This window comes from Trichosurus vulpecula, chromosome 8 (assembly GCF_011100635.1).
Source record: "Trichosurus vulpecula isolate mTriVul1 chromosome 8, mTriVul1.pri, whole genome shotgun sequence".
Lineage (NCBI taxonomy): Eukaryota > Metazoa > Chordata > Mammalia > Diprotodontia > Phalangeridae > Trichosurus > Trichosurus vulpecula.
Genome location: NC_050580.1, coordinates 216292208 through 216317927, shown reverse-complemented (window position 1 = coordinate 216317927; position 25720 = coordinate 216292208). Strand labels below are relative to the sequence as shown.

At 37.9% G+C, this 25720-nt stretch overlaps 2 protein-coding genes across 3 annotated transcripts in view; one reads left to right on the top strand and one right to left on the bottom strand.

Annotated features, from left to right (window-relative positions):
• SLC38A6 (solute carrier family 38 member 6) overlaps positions 1–11251 on the bottom strand; it is a 78740-nt gene extending 67489 nt beyond the window's left edge. The window contains exons 1-3 of the mRNA XM_036736330.1: positions 11126–11251; positions 6700–6830; positions 4625–4698 (exon numbers count right to left, since the gene is read on the bottom strand). Coding sequence (XP_036592225.1) covers positions 4625–4698; positions 6700–6830; positions 11126–11251 — 331 coding nt within the window. The remainder of the gene's footprint in view (positions 1–4624; positions 4699–6699; positions 6831–11125) is intronic.
• A 208-nt stretch (positions 11252–11459) lies between these two features.
• Positions 11460–25499, top strand: TRMT5 (tRNA methyltransferase 5). Of its 2 annotated transcripts, XM_036735549.1 has the most exons (6): positions 11479–11559; positions 13280–13932; positions 20643–20767; positions 23371–23899; positions 23983–24046; positions 25216–25304. In XM_036735549.1, the coding sequence occupies exons 1-5, from the start codon at positions 11555–11557 to the stop codon at positions 24003–24005; spliced, it is 1335 nt and encodes a 444-aa protein (XP_036591444.1). In that variant the 5' UTR covers positions 11479–11554; the 3' UTR covers positions 24006–24046; positions 25216–25304. The 2 variants fall into 2 exon arrangements, with proteins under 2 accessions (XP_036591443.1, XP_036591444.1); XM_036735548.1 differs by having other exon boundaries at positions 11460–11559; positions 23371–24046; positions 25216–25499.
• Positions 25500–25720: the final 221 nt, after the last annotated feature.

Here is a 25720-nt window from a genome sequence, read left to right as displayed (position 1 = left end):
CTGTTTTATCTAGTAATTTGTGAATAATCTAGTCTGAAGTACACTGTGGTATAAACAGTACTACACTTGAAGAAAACAGATATAGGTTGCAGTTCCAACGCTATAAGCTTCTCAAGGTATATCACTTTTTGTTCTCTCAAGGCTAAGAAGATCATTAACTACAACATGTCAAAATATCTTCAATAGCTATGACCCTACCATCTCACTAGCTGTGTAATCTAGGGTCAAGTGAATTTACCCATTCTGGGATTCAGGTTCTTATCTGCATAAATCAAGAGACTGGATAATCTCTAAAGGGCCTTCTAAAATTATGTGATCCTGTGAGATAACTCAATTTTGAGATCAACAAAAAAGATCACTGAGTATAATAAGTTCCCAGACAGAGTGGAGGACCATTCTCAATGGTGAACCCTGAATCTCCAGTTAGAATATCTGTGTAGCAATTACATACTGTCACGTCATAGGACTACAAAAGTGCAAAAATTATGGGCACTTTTCTACATCTGAGACAATAATAATTTTTATGCTTAAAAATCTTAAGTTAGAACTTAAAAGAATTATCTTCATTTATTCAACAAATATGCTGTTGAAACTCTTTTAAAAAATCCTGTTACTAAATTGCTAACAACCTCAACCTCCCACCTCATCTACGCCACAAAATATTACTTGTTTAATTAAAATTTTGACTTTCCACATATATCTACTTAAAATTTTTTCTTGTTTTATTGCTGTTAGGCATTTGTTTCTTTTTCTTCCTTTCCTTCCTCCATATGGCTGCTGTTATTTAAGCTAACTTAAAAAGAAACACGCATATTGAGAAACATCAAAATGATACAAGGAATAATTATCCTCTCTAATAGCATATGCTATGGTACAGAAACAATCCAATCTGAAAGATGGAATTATTTTCATCTTTTACAGGAATTCATGTTAGCAATACCTGGCACAATCCATGTTAAATAAATAACTGGAAGCAATCATCAGAATGTGAAAGGAATCTATTTTAGGAAACCTTTTATATATATATATATATATTTTATATTAGAGAAATCAATGTTGTGTTTTGAGGAGACTGAAAGTCTGTAAATCTTAATCAAATAAACAGGAGAGAAAATCTTATTTAGTGTGCCATTGAGGCATATGTCATGGCTATTTTGGTCTGGCAAAGAGTTAAGTCTTCACAGGAACAGTTTAGAAAGCTGCTTCTCATGAACATGTGGAATATTTCCATCTAGTTACTGTCTACTCTGCATTTTTTCCTTCAATGAAAAAGGACAATTAATAAATCTCGGGCGAAGTACAAAGCTCAAGCTTCTCAGCAGCAGCAATATTATCTTTGGATCTGGGTTGAGGAACATAAGTTATTCAACCCTCAGAAAGTTGGCCACGTGGAATGATCCCTTATTATTTCAAAATTTCTTATTTGTAATGTTTTCCAACCTTTTCATCTTGTTTTCTTTTGGTTGCACAGTGACCATAAAGGTCAATTATCTAAAGTCATTAATTCATTCACTAACTCATCAAACACTTACTAACTACTACATGACCTCTACCATTTTCGACACTATTAGTTATTGGCTCATCTCTGATAAATATTTGAACTTCACCTTCAGGAAGCTATACTTTCTGGACTACCTCTTACTTGTCTGACTATTTCTTCTCTTTTGATTTCTGTCTCTCTTTTTTCCATTACCTATGTTCCCTTCCCTTAGCTTACTAATTATTGAACATATTTTCAACTACCAAATATATGGAAAATCTCAAGATCTCTAGCTCTGACTTCCCACTTATACATATACCTATATAGCATATACCTTGCCATTTAAATATATTAAATGAATGTTGCCTATTGCCCAATTTTTCATTGCTTTTCAAAGCATTTTTTTTTTTTGCTATCTTCTCGGTCATCTAGGCTGATAATCTTAAGGTTCTCAATGACTCCTTTCTATCCTCATTTTCTTTCATGTAGTTCATCCCTGAATCTTGCCAATCCCTGCTACTTGGTATTTCTTATATCCCATAACACTCTTCTTGTTATCTTAAATTATAGCTTTAGATTAGCCACTATGTTCCTAAACCTCCTGACTCCAACCTCTCCGTCTTCATTCTATTCTACTCTTGGTAATAAGAATCATCTTCCTAAAAAATTGTTTTGAACATGTTGTCTTTTACTCACTGTCATGGTACTTCTCCAGAATTTAAAAATATATATATATATAGGCACTTTTCCATATCTGAGACATTATGAGCAATGTTTTGGAATCCTATGATGGTTCTCAAGAGTATGGAAACCAACAGCCATGAAGGAAGAGAGCCTGGATTTGAATCCCAGGTCTAACATCTATTACCTGGGCAACTTTGGGCAAATCACAAAATCCCTCCACAATTCAGTGTCCTCATCTGTCAAATGAAGAAGTTAGACGAGAGAACCACTAATGTCCTTTCCAGCTCTAAATTTATGTTCCTATTAGATTATGACTTCTTACACCAAAATTAAAATTTCTAACTGCAGTCTTTAAAAAGTTTACTTAAGTACCCTGATCTTTCACTCCATCATGTCTCATACTTTCCATTTCCTTTCTTTTAATTTGCCGTTTCCTGCATCTTGAACAATGATCTCAAGACTCTCAGCCAAAACCTACCCTTACCCTCATTTAAAACTCTCAAATCTTACTCTATGCATGCTATGTTTCCAGATCAGTTCCACTTCTAGTTTCACTAATATCACAGCATTCATTTATAAAGTTCTGTACACTGGCAGATTTTTTTTTATTTCTGTTACTTGTTTTTATACATATATTTGTATTCTGCCTCCATTATATTACACACAACGCTTAAGCATTAAGCATCCCTTCTATTGGCTTTAAAACTATCTCAGCACCAAAAGATGCCTAAACAAAGATACCAGCTGAGTTACCTATTAGACAATGAACTAAATGTTACATTCTGTATGAGGGAAATGTGTTTTCTTTGTTCAGCAAAGAGGGAGCTGAGCTTATCCTGAGCTCTGAAATAAAACTGTTCCATCTAAAATCTGAACACTGCACAGCAACCAATTCTAATAATACCTCAAGATTAATGCAGAGACGACCTACCACTTAGGACCTAAAAAAATGTCTTGGGACACAAAGAGTCCAATATAGAATCTGCAGAGTATGTCCCTGGCCACAGAATAAGGCCCTTTGCTTCTAAAAAGGGGAAATAAAAATTCTCCACACTTCTAGGTCCATACAAATTCATGATGAGGTTATCTACAAAAGGTTTGTATAATTCTCTGCCTGACTGATGAGTTACAACTGGGTATTATAATTCTGCTACAAGAAACTTTTTTATACACTTAAGTACATGTTTTTAAAATGTCACTGATATTATTAAAAGAAGCCTACCTCAGTAGAGTATTTTTACAGTGACTGAAGGAATTCAATCAACAGAAGAAGGAAGCAGTAGTATCTGTACAGGACCATGAAGAAGCCAGTTGAAGAACCCAAGTAGGTTATTGAGAGCAAAGGAAATTAAGAAGGAAAGAAAAATGGTTTCTTCTACTTTATAATGCCCTAAAGTAAGAAAAACAACATAGACAGATATTAGATTTTCAGAATTATCAGATATGGATTGGTGTGGGTAGGTAAGAAATTTACATTTTAACTAGGAAATATTTAGCTGAATCAAGATATTTATTCATAATCTGAAAAATATACATAATCATTACAATAGGTTAAAATTTTTTTTAACAAGTGGTCTCCCAGAATTAAGATCTAAGATAGGAAGAATATAGGATAAAGACCCTTTCCTAAGCCCTCAAAAACTAAGGAATGATAATTACTTTATATAAAGTAATAAAAATGAAAGGTAACATGGTGTAGTGGATAGAAGATCACAGTCTGCAGTGAAGGAGACCTAAGTTCAGGTCCTTCCTCTGACACACAATAGCTATGCGACCTTGGCAACAAGTCACTTTACTTCTCAGTGCTCCAAGTCATTCTGCAAGATTATAAATTACAAACAAGTTATCAACTATATCAGAAAAGGGAGACTCTACTCTAAGTGTTCCCCATACTGTTGAAATCACAGGTCTAGGTTTTTTTAAAAAGTTAAATTCAAAAATAAAGCAAATAAGACTTTGAGTCATCCTTTCTTGTTTATGAAGATGATGTTACTGACCACTATGAGCAAAGAACGCCACGGAGATATATGTGCATTGACCGGTCCACTCTCTGAGCCCTCTGTATGCCCAAGGGCACTCGTTTGCTGGATGGCTAGCCAACGAAGTGAAGGTTAGCATAAATGTCACCTATTTTTTCACCAGGTGCACAAGAGCTAAATAATCTATCTGATTTTCATTTGTCTAGATGCTAGTTATCCCCTAAACTGAAAAGGATATTGTAACGCTTGCTGGAAATACAACTAAGAATGCTAGTTTTCTCCTCTTTCTAGTAGCATCGTTGTTTCAATGTACTTTCTACAGCATTGGAACTGTACATCTTAGACTGCTGAGAGGCCTCAACTCATCTGTCTTGTAGTACCTATTCATCTCAAAGTATTTTAAGGTCCTTGAGGTATGTAAGCAAATGGCAAGTTTAATGGCTGCTTTATTCTATAAAATACATATGGTCTTTTTACTTACCTGTCTGAATACACATAGTAAGAAGAAGATGAACTGAGTAAGAAGCCAGGAGAGCAACTATCAGCAGCATGATACTAAAATATAAAACAATACATGGTTAAACAAGTTTGTTTTTGTCCTCTCAATAGAAAAAAAAATCCCTATCTCAAGAATGGAATTCTATGAGGTGGGGTAAAGATGGACCGAATATTTGAAAGCGTATTAAATTTTGTGGTTCTAAAATGCCATGAACTATACCTCCTTCAGTGCTTTCTACTTCTAGATGAGGACCCTATTTTGACTGTACTTGTGCTAAATTTAACCTACAAATCCTGTCTTCTTCAAAGACTCATAAAATTACAATCTGAAATATCAGCCAATCATATATATTGTTCTTTTCTAAGGATTAAGATGCAGGTGGTGAAAAGCATGATATGCACAGTTTCCTTGGGAATATAAAGTCCTCAGCTCTTATAGCTTCTCTCTAAGAAAGAAATAAGACTCTATTGCCCTGACAGCTCTTCTCAGGGAGCTGCCAAGGAGCACCCCACTCTTTCCAAATGATAACCAGGAAAGGTGTAAAAGCTCTCTCTGTGTTCCATTTAATCCTTGGCCTTGTTGTAAACATCGATGTTAACAAGGAGCACAAAAGGGTGTGTGTGCCAAGTTTTATGTAGAATTAGTCTGACATAATAACTCACAACTCACATAAGGTTCTTAATGACTTGAAGAACAAAAGAACTTTCATCAATCATTTCCCAAATCACTTAAGTCTGCAACATTATATTCAGAATCCTTTTTTTAACCTATGTCACACACACACACACACACACACACACGGCCAAAAGCTATGATTTTATCAACGTGGGAAACTAAGCAGATTCCATCAAAGCAGATCAATCACTCATCTATAATACAGTCTTAAAGAACTCCCTAGGGCTCTGAAGGGTTAGGTGATTTACCTACAGTCACACAACTACTATGTATTAGAAATGTCTTCAATCTGGGTCTCGACTCCAGCGCCGACGATCTATTCACTAATACATCCTGTTTCTCATATTTATATGAAGTCAAACTAAAGAATATCTGGTTTTCAAGCTGATAAAATAAAATGTATGAAATCTAGACTTTATTTACTGTATTTTGTCTAAAGCATAGTTACATAAAATTAATTAAGAAAACTGGGCAATTAGTGCAAATTAATTTCCCTAAAAAATTATAGAGGTAGACAAAATTCTTAGATGGAATAGAACTATATTTCCAATGCTTTGATTTAAATTCATGACTGAGCAACTATTAATATTTGTTTCTTCAGGCAAAGCCTCTATAATGAAGACTAATTGACTGGTCTCCAAAAGTGAAGTCTGTGAGATATTGGGGAAAGGATTACAGAGGAAGACTAGTAAGGATAAATAAATAAGATTATATACTTAATCTTCCTTTTTCAATTGATTGATAAACCTTTGTTCACTTTGGCTAAAATGACATACAGAATGAATCAATACTTAAAGGTATGAGAAAGAGAAGATCAACTTTTTCATGATTTTTATATTAGCCACTGTATTAAAATATAAGCTAGAAGATAAAACTTTTTTTTCTATAGATAAGCAACTGCTTTAAATCAGGTTCCATTAACTAATAATGAATTTTCTGGTTCTGATAAGCTGCAAAGGTTTTGAATAACAGGCTCAAATTATATGATTATTGTTTGAGTGTCAGCCTAACTAATTTAGGAGAGGCTCATCAACCACAGAGTTGGCCACTAGAAAATAATTTTTTTTTATAAATAGCTTAAAAAACCTACTGAGAAATAAAAGAAACTTATTTTAATCTACAGCAGGGGAAGGAGTGAAATAAAAAATTTTCCAGGTAAAAAGTAATGTTTAATTAAGATGATTTTGTTACATATATAAAGAAATAACATAAAGACCATATTGATCCACATATAGTCTATCCCCAAATACAGGAAGCACTCCTAAAATGAGATCAGGACAATGGCCAAGTCTCTTTAATTTATTTTGGCCAGTATCTGACAGTCTTATATAAATGAACCTGTAATTATTAATGACAACAAAAGCAAGAAAAAGAACACTTACCTAAATACAATAATACCTGTATTGGCCATAATATAGGCTAGACCAAGGATGCTACTTCCCGTGATGGCATTCATTAAGTTGAATACCGAGAAACTAAAAGAAACTCTTGAGCTTTCATCATTCTGAGGCCCCTATAAGCAAAAAAAAATTAACAGTTTAAGTACTAACTTATAGAAGTCAAATCTATCCAAGGAACTATTTGTACAAGTATCCTAATTTATTCTTCCAAATATTTTCCCCAAACTGAAAAGGATATTATGGTACTTGGTAAAAAATATGAAAAAGAATGTATGTTTTCTCTTCTGTGGATACTGCTGTACTGATAAAAATTTTGAACAATATTGAAACTGTTTCTCCTAGTCTCTCAAGACACCCCAATTCTATCCTGCCTGACATGACCATCTGAAAGTGGTTACATTTCCCTGTTTCTCTCCTCATTCCAACTCTTTGGACTAATGCCCCAATGTAGCTCCAGGAGTATGGCTATGATTATTCTTTTAATTACTGGGGGTCCTGAGAGTCTGTGGTAGGAGATGGAGGACAATCACCTAAAACCAGTTTGCTTCAAAATCAATTATTTCTTGGTGCCAGTTCACCAAATATATACTGGTTTTGTTGCTTGCTTTCTTCTCACCAATTTTGAGGGATGGATAAATGAAAAAGCATTCAGTAAGTATTTACTATATGCCAAGCACTGTCCTAAGCACTGGGGATATAAATAGAAAAAACAAGACAGTCTCTGCTGTCAAGAAGTTCACATTCCAACTGGATAAGACAACACATAAAGGAGGCTTCAGTTTCATGGCAGATGGAAAAGCCAAGTGGTACTAAGTGTTTGGCAGGCAAAATGGTATGGCAGATGTTCTCTGACCAATGAGTGTTGGGAAAAGGGCAGTGGGTCCAAAGATCAGAGTAGGGTGGGGCTTTGGGCTACCTTCAGAAAAGGTAGATATGAGGGAGTCAGCATTAGCTGAAAAGGGGTATTCAGTGTCTGGTGGGATATATGCAATTAATGTTTGGCTAGGAAAAGGGAAGACCCCTTGGCTTCCAATCTTGGCAAGTTGCTCGTGGTACTGTTCTTGAATCATCAGATTACCAGTTGTTTCAGAGGAATTGGTTTTAGGCAAACCATTTTGAGGGCATCCATAAAAATGGAATGTGGGTCACATTAAGGACTAGTGGCCCAAAGGCAATAAGCATCTCAGACAAACAAAAAAAAATCAATACAATCCATGTTTAAAAACAATGAAGTCCACCTTATTTACCAGAAGATATGCTATAAATAATTGCTAATATTATCTTGAACCGACATCTCAAAACCTAAGTAAATCTAAGGGAAGATAGTTAAGAGAATCAAACAATTTCAATTGTTCAGATCTGGTGCAGGCCAACTTGAAAGTGCATTCTCCCAAAAAGGGTTTGGGTAATAAATTCCCAGAAGCCAAATATAACTTTTTTTGCAGGGACTTGAGATGACACGGCAATGTCTTTATCCTAAACTTGAGGGACTGGGAACTGTTAATGTTTCCATCAAGACTTTATTTTTTTCAGAGATACCTGTCTTTCGGTAAACTGTTTCTGTGCCTGCCTGTCTCATGTGTGCATTTACCACGTGTGTGAACCTGTATGTAACAGCGCTGGACTTTGGATAAGATGAGTTTGAGCCCCATTTCCACTGCCTACTATCATACAGGCAAGCTACTCTCTCCCAGCCTCAGTGTCCTCATCTGTGAAAATGAATATAACATTACTTATTCTACTTACCTCACAAAGTTGTTCTGAGAAAAGCATTTTGCAAAATGTTAAGTGATATACAAATGTGAGCTACTAATAGTATTATCATGACATAAGAACTCTCCGAGCCATCACATACAAGTCAGCTGGGGAAAAAAAAAACTATTCCATGATACTACTTTAAGAGGCATACTTTGGGGAAATGGAAAGGGGAAGATGATGGGAATCGTAACAAATAACAATGAATCACTGAACCCTAGCCTCCAGCTTCCTTCTTAGTACTATAAGTATTGAACCTAAAGGAGCAAAAGCCTTTATTATGCAATGGAGTATGCTGAGTTGCTGAAAAAAAAAATGGTTTCTTTGGTCTAACCTTGGTGCCGCTAGGTCACTTGTTCACTCCCCCTCTCTGTCTTTCTGGCTGTTTGAGGAAGAAGACCCTCCACCTTTCAGCTTCAGACATTCTCTCTGGCCGTCCCCTACGCCTGGAATACTCTTCCTCTCCACCTTCTGGCCTCCTTCAAGTCCCAGCAAAAATTCCACCTTCTGCAGGAAGCCTTTCTCAATCCCTCTTAATACTAGTGCCTTCCCTTTGTTAATTATTTTCTTATTATTCTAAATATTGCTTGTCCATATGTTATTTGTTTGCTAGTTGACTTCTCTCCATCCTCCCCACCCCCATTAGACTGTGAGGTTCTTGAGGGCAGGGACTATCTTTTGCCTTTCTTTGTATCCCCAGGGTTTAGACACAGATTACAGATTTGTTCCCTGGTTCACTCCTTTTCTGTCATATGACTCTCCCTCAAGCCCAATTTTAAGTCACACAACTAGCTATTAGGTGGCCTCTCAACATTCCTAGAGTTCAAATTCCAAATCATAATGATCTCATCTTTCTTAATTCTATTTAAATAGGATTGTCAAATACCTATAACCCTGGCCCTGTAACTTTGGGACTGAGAAGGAATTAAATAGAACAGGATCAAACTTTAGCGCTGAAAGGTATCTTATAATAGGCAATCCAATCCAATTCCCTCATTTTACAGATGTGGAAACTGGGACCCAAAGTGGTAAAAATAACTTGTCCACAGTAACATAGCTACTTCTGGTTTCCTCACTCCTGATCCAGTGCCTTTCTCACTTAATAATTCCAGGACCAAACATTCACTCAATACCGCACCCCAACTCCCCGATTTAGAATGGAGGAGAGATTTCTAGGCCTGCTTAAACTATTATCATTAGAGAACTTCTGAATTGGAAAAAAATGGAAGACTATCTGATCTGGAGGGGTTTAACCTTTTCTATGTCATAGATCTTTTGGCAGTATAGTGAAGCCTTCGGACATCATCTCAAAATTTTAAATGCATAAAATACGATACAAAGATTTACAAAGGAAAACAATTCTATTAAAGATGTGTGTTCTTTTCCCCTTCCAAGATCATCTCCTGAATCCTAGGTTATGAACCTCCGATCTAGACTAATATGTACCTGAACAAGGATGATCTTTACAACATCAATGAATCGATAATCATTTATTAAGCATCTACTATGTGTGCCAAGCACTGCGCTAAGCACTGGGAATAAAAAAAAAAGGCAAAAGACAATCCCCACCCTCAAGCAGCTCACAGTCTAGTGGGGGAGACAACATGCAGACAAATATATACAAAGCAAGCTATATACAGGATAAATATGGAAGAATTAAAAGGGAAAAAGAATTAAGAGGGGCTGAGGAGGGTGAGATTTTAGTTGGGACTTGGAGGTTAGTAGTTGGAGTGGAGGAGAAAGAGCATTCCAGGCATGGGAGAGAGCCAGCGAGAAATGCCTCCAGCAGAAAAGATAAGCGGCTAGTTCCTAGAACAGCATGGAAGCAGGTGTCACTGGATCAAAGCATTTGTGTGAGTGTGGAGGGAGTCATTTCAAAGTCTGTTTGAAGGCCTAGCTCTGGTGATGTGGAATTGACTAATCAAGCCAACAAACATTTATTAAATCGCCTACTGTGTGCCAAGCAAAGAAAGTCAAAAAGAGGCCCTGCGCTCAAGGAGCCTGGGGTCTAAAGGAGGGAAAGAATATAAAAGACCTATAAGCGCTAAAGTCCGGGCAGTCTCAGAGGGAAGGCACTATGATTAAGGACTGGGGGGCGGGGGGTGTCGGGAAGACCATCTTTAAGAAGGTGGCATTTTTCTGGGACCTTAAGTCGAGGAAGCCAGGGGAGGGGATGCCAGGAATGGGGCGGGGGCAGGCGGCTGTTGAAAATGCTCTGTCAGGGGATGGATGAAGTGTCCATCGAGGGGGCCGGTGTCCCCGAATCGCTAAATATTTGCAGGGGAGGGAAGGCATCAGCGTGTGAAGAGCTTTAAATGCCAAACGGAGGCTTTTCTATTTGACGCTAGGGGAAAGGAATAGGGATCCCCTGGAGTTTACTGAATTGGGGATGGGCAGTGCTTTCCACCTGCGGTAGCTCCAAGGGGCTTCCCTTCCACCAGTGACACTTGTGGCTAAGCTGAAGGCGGAGTCCCGGGGCCTGGAGGAAATCTTAGAGAGCCCCTCACTTTGCGCAAGAACTGGGAGCTGAGGGGCTTGTCAAAGGGCCCCGCCGGGAGCGGGGGTCAGAACCCCCGGGTGGGGGCCAGAACCCCCGGGTGGGGACTGACTCTCCTGCACCCAGGGCTCTTTCCGCCACCCAGCCGCCACTCACGTTGCGGAGCAAAGGGCTCGACTCCTCTTGCTCCTTCTCTTCCTGCGTCTCCTCTCCCTGCTCCTGACGCGCGGAGACATACCAGCCCCGGCCGGCGGCGTTGATGCTCCCCCAGGTCCTCTCCATGCTGCCTCAGCCTCCTCCTTCTCCTCCTCCTTCAGTCTCAGCGCCTGCCCCGCCTCCAGCTCCATTGAGGGACTGCACACCCTCGTCGCGCGCATGCTCGCGATTCCAGCCGCGGCCGCTGCGGGGCGATCCTCGGAGCCCAGCCTCGTTTCGGAGTGGGGGGCGGGGTGAAAGAGGGAGGAGAGAGAAGTAAGCGCGGTTTGATGACGTTTTTCTCCGGGTCTGCCCCTCCCCCCAGTAGAATGACGGTGCCATCGCGCCACGGCCTCCCCACGTGCTGGATTTCTCCCTCTACTCTGGATTATGAGGTGCGAGTGGTTTGTGTGAGTTGCTCCCGCCCGGAGCCAGAAGCGAAGAGCTGACGGGGTTGGGGGTGGTGACTGATGTAGGGACAAGGGGAAGGAATCAGGAGCAGTGACCACTAGGGTCTGGTTTCCTGGAGGTGGTGACAGGACCCGAATATAACAACCCTTTGGTGGAACCGGGAAGTGGCCACTGACAATTTCTTTGACCGGTCTTGCCTCACTTAAGGAAAATCTCGCGATATTAACTGGAGGGTCAGAGGTCACAGTTCTGCTTCTGCTGCTCGCGCCCTCTCACCCGGGGGCATCCCCGGGCCAGTTGTTCCGCGTCTTATTTAGGTCTTTGAAAGATGGGAGCTGTCCTTTTGGTTTAAGTATCCAAAGCTTTGGGGTCAAAGTGTCATCTGGATTTAGAGCTGGAAGGGGAGGCTAGCCCAGCCTCCTTATTTTTACGACCGAGGAAACTGAAGCTCAGAGAGGTTGAATGATTTGCTCGAGGTCACAACCAGTAAGTGGGAGATCTGGAGTTTGAATAAACCACCTTTCTTAGTCTACAAATCCTGCCCTCTTTCCATTTCAGTGTTACCGTTTGCTTGTCGCAATACACACTGGGTAGGGTGTCCGTGATGGTGGTTTGTACTTTTGGAAAGCTATTTTTAAAATTTTAGCCCCCAAATCCCAATTTTTCAGAATGCTTAGAATTGTGAATGCAAAATGTTACTTCCATTAAAGGTTGAGAACATTTTGTCAGGACTAATAAACAACACAGCTATTTAAACAGTTTGGAAGGATTGTTTAAGTCATTGTTAAAATTGTGTAACTGTTACTTAAGGAGCTAGGTTGTTTTTTATTATTATTCAAATGATTTTTAAACCTACCCTCTCTTAACAAGTCGTTCTGTTGATTTTTTTTCTTTTCTCTCTGGAGTTTATCCAATAGATAAATATTTGCACCTGCTTTTTGTACTGTTATTTGAGGGAAAATGAATTTTGCAAATACACATAATTGCGTACCATATTTATACAGTATATTATTCCCCTACTTAGTGAACTCCTGTTGCCTCCAGGATGAAATAGAAACTCTTCTTTTTTGGCTTTTAAATCTGTTCATGAGCTGGACCGGGCTTATCTTTCCAGCTTTATTATATATTACTCTTCTTTGATCCAATTTCTCCTGTGCATACTTGCATGTACTTTTTTGCATCTTGCCTCTCCCATCAGACTGTGAGCTCCTTGAGAAGAGGGATTGGTTTTTTGCCTTTGTATCCCTAGCACTTGGAACAGTACCTGGCACATAGTAGATGCTTATTAAATGCTTATTGACTTTGATCCTGCCAGACTGGCTGCCTCTGTTCCTCACAAAAGGCACTCCATCTCCTGGCCAATATGCATTTGGTCTGACTATACTGCATACCTGAAATGTACTTCTTCCTCACCTCTGCCTCAGAATCTCTTCGTTTAAAATGCATGAAGCCTTTCCTGTTCCCCCAACTATTAGGGCCCTCCCTTTCAAACAATTTTGTATTTATTCAGGCTTTTTGAATAGGAGTTTTTTCACTTTTTTGCTTGTATTCTTAACTATTTGTGAAGTAGCTCCCTGAGCAGCATCTGACCCATTGTGAATTATTTCATACTTGAATATTTCATTCTTGACTTTTATTTTCAGAAACTGGTATTACTGAATATTTTGCATTTTGATTTATAATTTTTTAAATTTTTTTTTTTAGGATTTTGTGGACATTACTTGGATACTCAGGATTTCTGAAAACATTTCATTATAGAATAATTACATCAGATTCCCAGATTCCTTTCACTTGGATATCGCTGGCACAGAATCTTCATAAAACACTGGCATTTTCCTTGTACAGTCAAAGAAACAGATTCTCTACAATGCCAGAAATAGACAGGAACAAAATTGACCCTGAATTGTATTTCCCACCTTCTCAAGTTCGTGGAATGACAAAACTTGATAGAACTGCATTCAAAAAAGTAGTTACTATTCCAGTACTTAAAGTGAGGAAAGAAATGGTAAATAAATTAGTGAGATCCCTAAAAAAGGTGCTGCTACAGCGTCCAGGCATAAAACGTGTGATTGATGATCCAGAGGATGAAGGAAATAAACTTGTTATGTTGGATCCTTATAAGATAGTTTCTGATAATTCCTTTGAAGAATCTGAACGTCTTCTTTTAAAAGAGTTTAATGTTAACCCCCAGATCTCTTCGCATAGTTTGGAATTAACTTATGAAAACTTTAAGACAGAAGAAATCTTGAGAGCTGTGCTTCCTGAAGGTCAAGATGTAACTTCAGGATTTAGCCGAATTGGACATATAGCCCATCTGAACCTTCGAGATCATCAGCTACCATTCAAACAGTTAATCGGTAGGTACAACACAGAAGAACTTGGGTTCATTGTGTATGTTCTAATTTTAGTTCTGTGAAGTCTAGAGAGGCAGCAGGACAGTGAACAGAGGACTCTTCTCAGGAAGACACGGGTTCAAGTGCTGCTTAGGACATAGACTAGTTATGTCATGGGCAAGTTATGTAATCTTTATGTCTTAGGAAGTTTTCTAAGCTTATAATTTACAAATGAATTGATGATCTGTATCTGTAGAGGGAGTTTGCACACTGGGAGTGCAGTCCCATTTCTCTCCTCTAACATAGGTCCCCTCCTCTTTGGACAACTAATGAAATCAAAAGTCTGTACCAAAAACAAGAGTTTTATTTTGCAACTGTCAGGTCATAGGAGGAGGAAATTTTCCCATTTTAAGTTTAGGTCATGTTCTGAGCTGTAATCCACCTTATTTAAAAAGCCATTTAGAACATCCAGAGAGGAAGATATATATATATGAACAAGCTTAATTGTCTGCGTAGGCTTTTGTGGCCCTCACTACATAAGAGAAAGTATAGACTTAAAAATTCAGAATTATTTGCTGTGTCAAAATTCACTGGTTGGCATATTGCAACAAGGGCATTGTTGGTACTTAGTGATTATTGATCTTTAAGTATAAATTTAGATCCTGGCTTTTGTGAATTTTTGATTTAGATCTGAATACAAATATAGTTTATTTTTCTATACCTATAGATCTAGATTTTTGACTGGGTTTATTATTCCTCGGCTACTTATCATGAATACTCTTGTAATTAGCATAACACTAATTTGTTGGAGAAGGGGGCAAAGAATTAATAGTATAAATATTAAGTATCATTAGCATTCCCCAGGCAAATTAATGTTTTTTAGATGTAGAATAATTATTAATAGGCTTAGGTGCCATGCTCATCTTTAAAACATAATTCCAGCATTTTGTTCAGGTAAGACTTGTGAATTCTCTTTTATGTTATTCTTTTCCTTTATTTTTTAAATTTATTTAATTTATTTAATATATTTCGTTTTCAGCATTGATTTTCACAAGAGTTTGAATTATGAATTTTCTCCCCATTTCTACCCTCCCCCCCACTCCAAGATGGCATATATTCTGGTTGCTCTGTTCCCCAGTCAGCCCTTCCTTCTGTCATCCCACTCCCCTCCCATCCTGTTTTCCTTTCCTTTCTTGTAGGGCAAGATAAATTTCTACACCCCATTGCCTGTGTATCTTATTTCCTAGTTGCATGCAAAAACTTTTTTTTTTCAACATCTGTTTTTAAAACTTTGAGTTCCAAATTCTCTCCCCTCTTCCCTTCCCACCCACCCTCCCTAAGAAGTCAAGCAATTCAACATAGGCCACATGTGTATCATTATGTATAACCCTTCCACAATACTCATGTTGTGAAAGACTAAATATATTTTGTTCCTTCCTAACCTATACCCCTGTATCCAATTTTCTCCCTTGACCCTGTTCCTTTTTGAAAGTGTTTGTTTTTGATTACCTCCTCCCCCATCTGCCTTCCCTTCTGTCATCCCCCCTTTTTTATCTTCTTCCTCCTTCTTTCCTGTAGGGTAAGATACCCAGTTGAGTGTGTATGGTATTTCCTCCTCAGGTCAAATCTGATCAGAGCAAGATTCACTCATTCCCCCTTACCTGCCTCCTCTTCCCTTCCTACAGAACTGCTTTTTCTTGCCACTTTTATGCGAGATAATTTACCCCATTCTATTTCTCCCTTTCTCCCTCTCTCAATATATTCCTCTCTCATCCCTTAAATTGATTTTATTTTTTTTGAGATATCATCCCTTCATATTCAACTCACCCTGTGCCCTCTGTCTATACATATATATATATTTTTATATATATATGTATGTATGTATATGTATATGTATATTTATATATATATATATGTATGTATGTATATGTATATGTATATGTATATACATGTGTATATATATATATGTAAATACACACACACACACACACACGTATACATGCACACATATTTATATGCATATTCCCTTCAGCTGCCCTAATACTGAGGTCTCATGAATCATACACATCATCTTTCCATGTAGGAATATAAACAAAAAAGTTCAACTTTAGTAAGTCCCTTGCGAGTTCTTTTCCTTGTTCTTTTTCTTCATTACCTTTTCATACTTCTCTTGATTCTTGTGTTTGAAAGTCAAATTTTCTGTTCAGCTCTGATCTTTAAACTGAGAAAGCTTGAAAGTCCTCTATTTTATTGAAGGCCATATTTTGCCTTGGAGCATGATACTCAGTTTTGCTGGGTAGGGGATTCTTGGTTTTAATCCTAGCTCCACTGACCTCCGGAATATCATATTCCAAGCCCTTCGATCTCTTAATGTAGAAGCTGCTAGATGTTGTATTATCCTGATTGTGTTTCCACAATATTCAAGTTATTTCTTTCTGGCTGCTTGCAGTATTTTCTCCTTGATCTGGGAGGTCTGGAATTTGGTGACAATATTCCTAGGAGTTTGCTTTTTGTGATCTATTTGAGGAGGCGATCTGTGGATTCTTTCAATTTCTATTTTGCCCTCTGCTTCTCAGGGTAGTTCTCCTTGATAATTTCTTGAAAGATGATATCTAGGCTCTTTTTTTGATCATGGCTTTCAGGTAGTCCAATAATTTTTAAATTATCTCTCCTGGATCTATTTTCCAGGTCAGTGGTTTCTCCAATGAGATATTTGACATTGTCTTCCACTTTTTCATACCTTTGGTTCTGTTTTATAATATCTTGTTTTCTCATCAAGTCACTAGCTTCCATTTGCTACAGTCTAATTTTAAGGTAGTATTTTCTTCAGTGGTCTTTTGGACCTCCTTTTCCATTTGGCTAATTCTGCCTTTCAAGGCATTCTTCTCCTCATTGGCTTTTTGGAGCTCTTTTGCCATTTGAGTTAGTCTATTTTTTAAGGTGTTCTTTTCTTCATTATTTTTTTCTGTATTTTTTGGGGGTCTCCTTTAGCAAGTCATTAACTTGTTTTTCATGGTTTTCTCACATCCTTCTCATTTCCCTTCCCAGTTTTTCCTCTACTTCTCTAACTTGCTTTTCCAAATCCTTTTTGAGCTCTTCCATGGCCTAAGACCAGTTCATGTTTTTCTTGGAGGCTTTTGTTGTAGGCTCTTTGACTTTGTTGACTTCTTCTGGCCATATGTTCTGGTCTTCTTTGTCACCAAAGAAAGATTCCAAAGTCTTAGACTGAATCTGAGTCCATTTTCACTTTGTGGCCATGTTTCCAGCCAACTCACTTGACCCTTGAGTTTTTCGTCAGGGTATGACTGCTTGTAGAGTAAAGAGTACTTTGTTCCAAGCTTGAGGGGATGCAGTGTTGTTTTCAGAGCTATTACACTCCGCTCTGCCACACCAGCACTCCTCCTTCCCCAAGAACCCCCAACCTGCACTAGACTCAGATCTTAAGCAGGCTCTGCACTCCTGCTCTGATCTGCCACTTAATTCCTCCCACCAGTTGGGCTTGGGGCTGGAAGCAACTGCAGCTGTAGTTCTGTAGCTGCACCAGCCCCGCTGTCTCCGGGGCAGTGTCCGAACTGCAAACTCCTTTCACTCCCAGCAGCTTTTCCCACCAATCTTCTCTGTTGTCTTTGGTGTTTGTGGGTTGAGAAGTCTGAACTGCCACAGTTCACTGATTCAGGGCGCTAGGGCCTGTTCCGCCCAGCTCCAGTCTGGTTGGTCCTGCCGCCATCCATGCTGGGCTCCGCTCCCCTCCGCTCCCAGTTCAATGCACGATAGACCTCACCCAGCGACCATCCAGGCTGTCCTGGGCTCTGCTATTTTGTGGGTTCTGCAGTTCTAGAATTTGTTCAAAGACATTTAGTATAGGTTTTTGGAGGGACTTGGCGGGGAGCTTAGGCAAGTCCCTGCTTTCCAGCTGCCATTTTGGCTCCGCCCCCCTCCTTTATTTTTAATGATAAAAAGGATTGCTGTTTGAATGATGTGATCATAATATTGAATGCTACAAGCAGATGTTATCTAATTATGCACAAACCTCTTCTGGCCTTCCTTCTCATGATGTTTCCTTTCCCTCGAATAGGAACTTTCACATTTTCAGAAATATTTTTAAGGAGTAAGCATAGCGGACAGAGAAGGCTGAAAGTCAGTTCAGATTGCAGCTGTGCTACATATTGGCTATTTGCCCCTGGTAGGATCACTTACCTTCTCAGTGCCCGGGATTGCTCCCTAAAACTAAGTTGTCAAAGTCTCCTTTTAGGCTCCATTATAAATTCCTTAACCATAGGTATTCTCCAGGGCTCTGTCTTAGGCTCTCTTATTTTATCTATATACTCTCTCAATGACTTCATCAACTCCCATAGGTTTAATTATTATCTCTATGCAAATGACTCATAGGTTTATGTCTAGCCTTAATCTCTCCCCCTTGAGTTATAGACCAGCTTCCCCAGCTGTTTGTTATTTCAAAAACTAGATGTTCTAGAGAAATCTCTATGCCCAAAACAGTATTCCTTTATTTTCCCTCCTTACCCCCCAACCCACTCCTCTTCCAAATTTCCCTGTTTCTGTTGAAGGTACCTTCTTTCTTGCCATATCTCAGGTTCATAATCTTGATGTCATCCTTCATTCATCACTCTTCTTTACCCAACACATTCAGTGAGTTGCCAAATATTACCAGTTCTACCTTTACGTAACCCATTTTTTCTTATAACATAGCTACCACTTTAGTTCAGGTCTCATAATTTCTCATCTAAATTATTGCAACAACTTTTTAGTCTCCATTCCACAATTCTCTTCCCACTATAATCTATCCTCCACCCAGTTGCCAAAGTGATTTCTTTACATGCAGATCCAATCATCTCATCCCCCCTATTCAGTCAACTACAGTGGTTTCCTTTTGCCTTGAGGATAAAATATAAACTTCACTTTTGAAGGCTTTCACAACCTGGCCTTAACCTATCTTTCTGTAGTGCCATTACTGTACATTACTCCTCTTCCTGTACTGTGCCAAACAGCTAAATTGGCCTGCTCTCTTTCATCTCCCATCTCTGGGCCTTTGCTCCAGCTCTCCCTCATGCCTAGAATATACTCCTTCTCTACCTACACCTCATAAGACTCATCTTCCTTCCAGGTGCAGCTCAAGTATCACCTTCCTTTTGAAATTTCTTTACACCCCAGCTGCTAGTGCCCTCCCTCCCTAATTACTTTGTATGTATTTGTAAGTTATTCTCTTTAAATTTATTCTTTATTTATGTACATTCTAAAGAGAAACGCCTTTAGATTGTAAAGTTGGAATTGTTCCATTCTTTATATCCCCAGGGCCTCACAAAAAGTAGGCACTAAATAAATGATGTTTGATTGCTATACATAAATAGATGAAGTGTCCTCACAGGGAACTGCCAACACCAGTGATATCAGAGGTTCTGCCCATCCCTACCCCACTGTCCACTCCCAAGGAAATTCAAAGCTTTAATCGTTGGTCTTTAGGTTTTGGGGTTTTTCCCCCCATAAATTTCATTTTTCATCTCATGCTAACTGTCTCACCTTGGGAATTTAGTTCTGATACCTAAGAAGAATGCAAAATCAGAGCTTTTTCCCATCTATATTATAGTACTGAAAAATTCCCAGGCAGGTTATTATAGAGAAAATATTTAATCTGAATTTCAGCTGCTTTATTGTTCATTTTCATTGTTGGTTATTTCTATTAGATTTTTAAATCAGATTCTCTTTCAAATCTCAGGATAGTCTCTTAGAGGTTTCTAGACTAATATTGAAAAAGAAACTAATTAAAAGAAAGGAAGGAGACATGCATGTATTAAATACCTACTGCGTGCCAGGAACTGTATTATCTCATTTGGTCCTCACAACAACCCTGGGAAGTATGTGCTATTATCATCTCCCATACGGAGGTGAAGTGACCTGCCCCAGTCATACAGCTCAGCAAGTGTCTGAGGTGGGATTTGAGCTCATCTTCCTGACTCCAAGCTTAGTGCTCTACCTGCTATACCATACTTCTTCTTTTATTGACCAAGAGGACTACAATCATCATACTAATTACAATTATAGTGTGTAATATTTAATTATAATTATTTTTAAATGGATATGTTTGTTGTTTGGCTTTTATATCATGGCAAAGTAAAGCATAATGGGGAAAAAGCAGCCCTTTGAATGAAGAATACCTGACTCCAAATTCTCAAATCCAGCATCTGACAAATAATTGTTTTGTGACCCTGAACAAGTAACTTACTGGTTTACCATTTCCTTCTGTAAGACTATGATTTGCAGATTTGCATTGCTGGATGGGGCAAGTTCTATATAACAATGGAGTCACAGATCTGGACAAAAAAAAATGATAGAGGTGGAGAGCCAAAGACTTATTTCTTTTATTTGGGAGCATTTGTTTTCTTCAAAATATTTCCAAAATGAACATTTGCCTATCCCCATGGCTTGAAGCCCAACTGTTTTTGTTGATATTTTCAAAGCCCTCTCTTCTACCCTTTCACCTCATGCTTACCTGTTAAATAAACACACTCAAGGGGCTTCAACTATGAAGAAAACTTTTTAATTACTGAGACCATCAGATAGCCCAGTGGCATTAGATTTCTATGATTACATTCCTTCACCACATTCTAGATGCAGTTTTAAGGAAAATATGTTTACACACACATGCATATACAATTTCAGGCTTTAGTTTAGTAAACATTAAAGAAAACTTACAAAAACTTTTTCCCCATTTTTTTCAGGCCAAGTTATAATCGACAAAAACCAAGGCATCACTTCAGTAGTAAATAAGATCAATACTATTGACAATGTTTATAGAAATTTTCAAATGGAAGTGCTATCTGGAGAGGAGAACATGATAACCAAGGTACAGTATGTCTTTTCATGTATTGTGTTGAGTCAAAGTAGCTAATTTAAAGGAATAAACTGGGGCAACTAGGTGGCACAGTGAGTAGAGCACCAGCCCTGGAATCAGGAGGACCTGAGTTCAAATCCAGCCTCAGACACTTGACATACTTACTAGCTGTGTGACCCTGGGCAAGTCACTTAAGCCCAATTGCCCTGCCTTCCCCCCTCAAAAAAAAAAGGAAAGAAAAAAAAGGAATAAGCTAAGTTTTTAAAAATAATAATATATTTATTCATTCTTTTAACCATTTACTCTTTATTTCAACACCCTGCAATATTGAATAAATTTCATCTTGCCCCTTCTAGCATTAAAACAGCTTATGTTTACTAAAACTCTTATGCTACATTTGTAAGTAAATTTTAGTCAGTTATTTGTTGTTCAATCGTCTCACTCTTGGTGACCCCATTTGGGGTTTTCTTGGCAAAGATATTGGAATGGTTTGCCATTTCCTTCTCCAGCTCATTTTACGGATGAGGAAACTGAGGCAAACAGCAATTCAGTCAGCAAGCATTTATTAACTGCTCACTATATGCCAGACCTGTGCTAAGCCCTGGGAATACACATACCAACCCAAAGATAAGTCTTTGCCTTCAAGACACTTATGTTTTAATAGGGGGAGACAACGCATAAAAGGAAACTGAATAGGGTAATGGGGTAAAGTGAGGAAAAGATGAAAGCGGTAAGAAGAAGCCTTATAGAATAAGCCCTGGGGAACCAGGAGTACAGCCTGTGGTGGAGTTCTCAAAGTGGTCTACCTAAGCTACAAAACAAGTTAAAGGCACTCCCTTAGAGAACAAGCTTTTAAAAGTCCTATATTGTCAGAATGTTAGGAAAGTAGAGGCAATAAAGTAGCCAGAAAGATGGATGCAAAATACATATTATTCTTGTTAGCTACTGAAAACTTTATAGTTTTCTTGAATATTTGAGTATAGCAACACAGTGCCCTCTAAATTATTGATACTCTTTTAATATTGTTCAGATCAGTCATTTAAAGGTTTCCCTGTACTTTAAGAAACCCAGACTGCTCTCACTTTGGGGACACAGCATTATATAAAGGCAAGCAGTGATGAATTTTATCCTGTAGGAGAAAATCTATGCCTGGTTTTAAAAAATAGAATATTTTACATGAGGATGTTGATAGTTTTTCAATTGACATTGTAAAGGTTCTAGGCTATCAATTACAGGTTAACCTGAAATTTTACCACCCTTTGGTGATGGCATTGAATAGCAGTTATGAGGTATAGGGGATACTTAGTAGTGGCTTCCTATCTGAAAACACATTTTAACCAGTTTTGAGTACTAAGTGTGTATATTTTTATTTTTTCTTGACTCCTTAAGGTAATGAGCAATTTTGTCTCAACAACTATACTTCTGGGAAGGCTTTTTGTATTTACAGGTGGCACTTAATGGTTTTCTGTTTTTATGTTTTTAAAACAATTTTATGTGGGAAAATGCTTGAGTTTAAATCATATTTATATTCATTTGAAGTATATTTACTTTTCCTTTAAATGCTGAAATTATTTTGATGTTAACCCTTGAATGCTTGATTATAGACTTGTTAGCTCTTTGCCATGGAATCTCATGGAATAAAATCACACTTGTATTTCCTATTGTCATATCTTTGTAAGACGATTCCTTAAAATGAGAGAGCAAAAGTTAGATTTTATAAAAGTTGACTAAAACAGAAACTTAGAAAAATGAGACATCAATGCAAGAATACTAAGCATTTAATAGGGAATTTTTATGGTTTTGACATTTCATGTCTGTGACAACCACAAAGTAGTGTCACAAGCTGTTCAATTAACTTTTTCTCAGGTCTTAATATCACTTGCATTTTAATTTATTTACCCAAGATAAATTAAATTTGGCAAAAGGGAGAGAGCATAAGAAAAATTAGTTCATTTGCCCAATTCATTACATTGATTGGCTGTCATCTTCTTAAATTTGGTATATCACCAATTTCCAGCTCTGTGTCCCAGCCACACAGATTTCTAGACTTGAAACCAGCAAAGCTCCAAAGTAGCAAAGTCTGAAAACTGCCGAATGGCTCTGAATTTAGAGTCTTTCCATTTCCATCATTGTTCCCACTCATGCTTCCTTCTTATAGACAAAAATCCAAACTGTGGAGATGACTTTGTTTTCTGGGGTTGATGACTGCAAAATAACTGTCAGCCCAGAAAATGTGTGTGGTATGTTGTTTCAAGTTATAGATTTTCTCCTTCCATCTGGTGGTATGTAAGAACATAATTAAGCCAGTCTATTGGCCTATCTAAGAAATTCCTTATGTGATGGGGGAAGCACTTTATGGTCCTTAAGGATAAGGTGGAAAAACCATTTGGCTTTGAAGAGATGGCTTTTCTCAGGAAAGTCTAATACAAGAAATTAACTAGTCTCAAGGAAATTATAAACACTGGGTCACCAATTAAATTTGTTTTGAATGTATTGCTCTTTGCTCTTAGCTTTAACATTTAAGAATACCTATAAATGACGAGTCTTATGCATATTTACATATTAGTGTCAGGAATTTAGAAATAACCGAATTGACCAAAGCATACCTTTTTCAGGTTCGAGAAAACAACTACACGTATGAATTTGATTTTTCAAAAGTTTATTGGAATCCTCGTCTCAGCACAGAACACAACCGTATCACAGAACTTCTCAAGCCTGGAGATGTTTTGTTTGATGTTTTTGCTGGAGTTGGGCCGTTTGCCATCCCAGTAGCAAAGAAGGACTGCATGGTATTTGCCAACGATCTCAATCCTGAATCCTATAAATGGCTATTCCACAATTGTAAACTAAACAAAGTGGACCAAAAAGTAAAAATCTTTAACCTGGATGGTAAAGACTTCCTTCAAGGACCAGTAAGAGAAGAGTTAATGAAGCTGGTGAGACAACCATCAAAGGAGAGAAAGCCATCTGTGCACATAATTATGAATTTACCAGCAATGGCTATTGAGTTGCTCAGTACTTTTCATTGTCTTTTAGATGGACAATCCAAAAGCAGGGAGCTTCTTCCCACAGTGCACTGTTACAGTTTTTCCAAAGCCGATGATCCTGCCAAAGATGTTCAGCAACGAGCGGAAGCTTTGTTAGGTGCTTCTTTAAAAGGTTGCAGTTCAGTTCATCTTGTAAGAAATGTGGCTCCTAATAAGGAAATGATATGTATCACTTTCCAGGTTCCAGCTTCTGTGCTGTATGAGAACCAGCTGATAAACCAAGAGGAACAATTTTTGAAAGCTGGTAAGACTAAGTTTACATGTTTACACTTAACTTTTCTAGCAGCCTTCTCTTTAATTTGGGAATAGAGAATGAGGTTAAATAAACTGGTATGATATTTAAGGTCCAGTTGTGTTTTAGTTTTATTGTGACTGAGAGAAGCAACTGTGCATCTGTTACACTGTTGCTAGGTAAATGACATTTGAACATAGGATCATAGATTTAGAGTTGGACAGGATGTCAGAAATCATTTAATTTAATTTTCTCATTTTACAGATGAAGAAACAGGTTCAGAGAAGTATGTGACTCACCCAGTGTCACAGAAATAATAAGTAGCACAGGGAGTATTTAAAAGCAGGTCCTCTTGACTCCAAATCTAGCAGTCTTTCCATTGCATCATACTTGGACTCTATCACTTACTTCTAAAGCTCTTATCTTAACACATATGATTTAAGAATCTTAAGGTTCCTGTGGTGTTTCTATTAATTTTTGTAAGAAAGATTTTAATAGCTTTTGTTTTCACATCGTCTTTGAATTCCCTTTATATTCTTCCTTTCTCCCAAAAGAGAGGAAAAAATTTTAGCAAAAATGATCATCACATTGAAAAAAATTTGATATTATATGCATTACTGCATGCTCAAGGACCCTGACCTCTGCACCAAGGAGCAGGAGAAGCCAAGTTCTTTCTCTGTTATCTCACAACCTTCATTTTTGATTGTTTTTTGTTGCTATTCTTTTCGTCTGCATTGTTGTTCATCTTTTTTATTGTTTCTTGAAGCATAGTAATATTATATTTATATGCCACAATTTGTTTAGTTATTCCCCAGTCAATAGAAATATATTTTGTTTTCATTTGTTACCACAAAAAAAAATGCTGCTACACGTCATTTAAAGTATATAGAATTTTTCTTCTTGTCAGTGACCTGCAGGGGGCGGGGGAGCCGCCCCCTTTGGTATATGTTTTTAGCATCTTTGAGTCAAAAGGTTTGGATATTTTAGTCACTTTATGTGCATAATTTAAATTGCCTTCGGGAATCGATATACCAATTCACAGCTCTACCAACAATGCATTAGTGTTCCTGTCTTTCCACAGTCCCTCCAACATTGACTGTTTGCATTTCTCATCATCTATTAATCTTGAGGTTAGTTATTTGAAATACTACCTAACATAAGTCTGTTTGGTTTTGTTACAGAAAACCTAGAGGGACCTCCTTTTAAACGCCAAAGAACAGATAAAGCCTCATTGGAAGAACAGTCATAAAATGGTTCATAAACATGATCAGAAATGTTTTCTACCTCCCTATTTATCCTTTGTGGTACTGAAAGCAATTTGTAATTCCCTGAAGCTCATGTATTATATCACTGTGGTATGGAACTAGATAGTTGTTTCTTGCCTTTTATAGTTCTGTTGAAGATTATCAGAATGACATCTCTGTTGCTGAATTATAAAGGTGATTAAATTTACTTTCACAAGCTACTGAAGAAACATTTTCCTTTTCTTTTGGGGAGACCATGACTACTTTCTTCTCTTTCATAAACTCTAGGAGTCATCATTTTCCTCCAAAGTTCAAATAAGTTCAAGTCACACTTGTGAGAATCACATCCAATAATAGGATTTCCCCTAATTATGAAGATCAAAGCAGTAGTTTCACATGGCACAGAAAGGTTAGATTTCTATAGCTAAATGGTCCATAGCTT

Excerpts from the sequence above, each read along its gene's own strand:
- TRMT5 (XM_036735548.1), top strand. Across the intron at positions 13,933-20,642 it reads ACCATTCAAACAGTTAATCG|GCCAAGTTATAATCGACAAA; the intron begins GTAGGTACAACA and ends CATTTTTTTCAG. Across the intron at positions 24,047-25,215 it reads GGAACAATTTTTGAAAGCTG|AAAACCTAGAGGGACCTCCT; the intron begins GTAAGACTAAGT and ends GTTTTGTTACAG.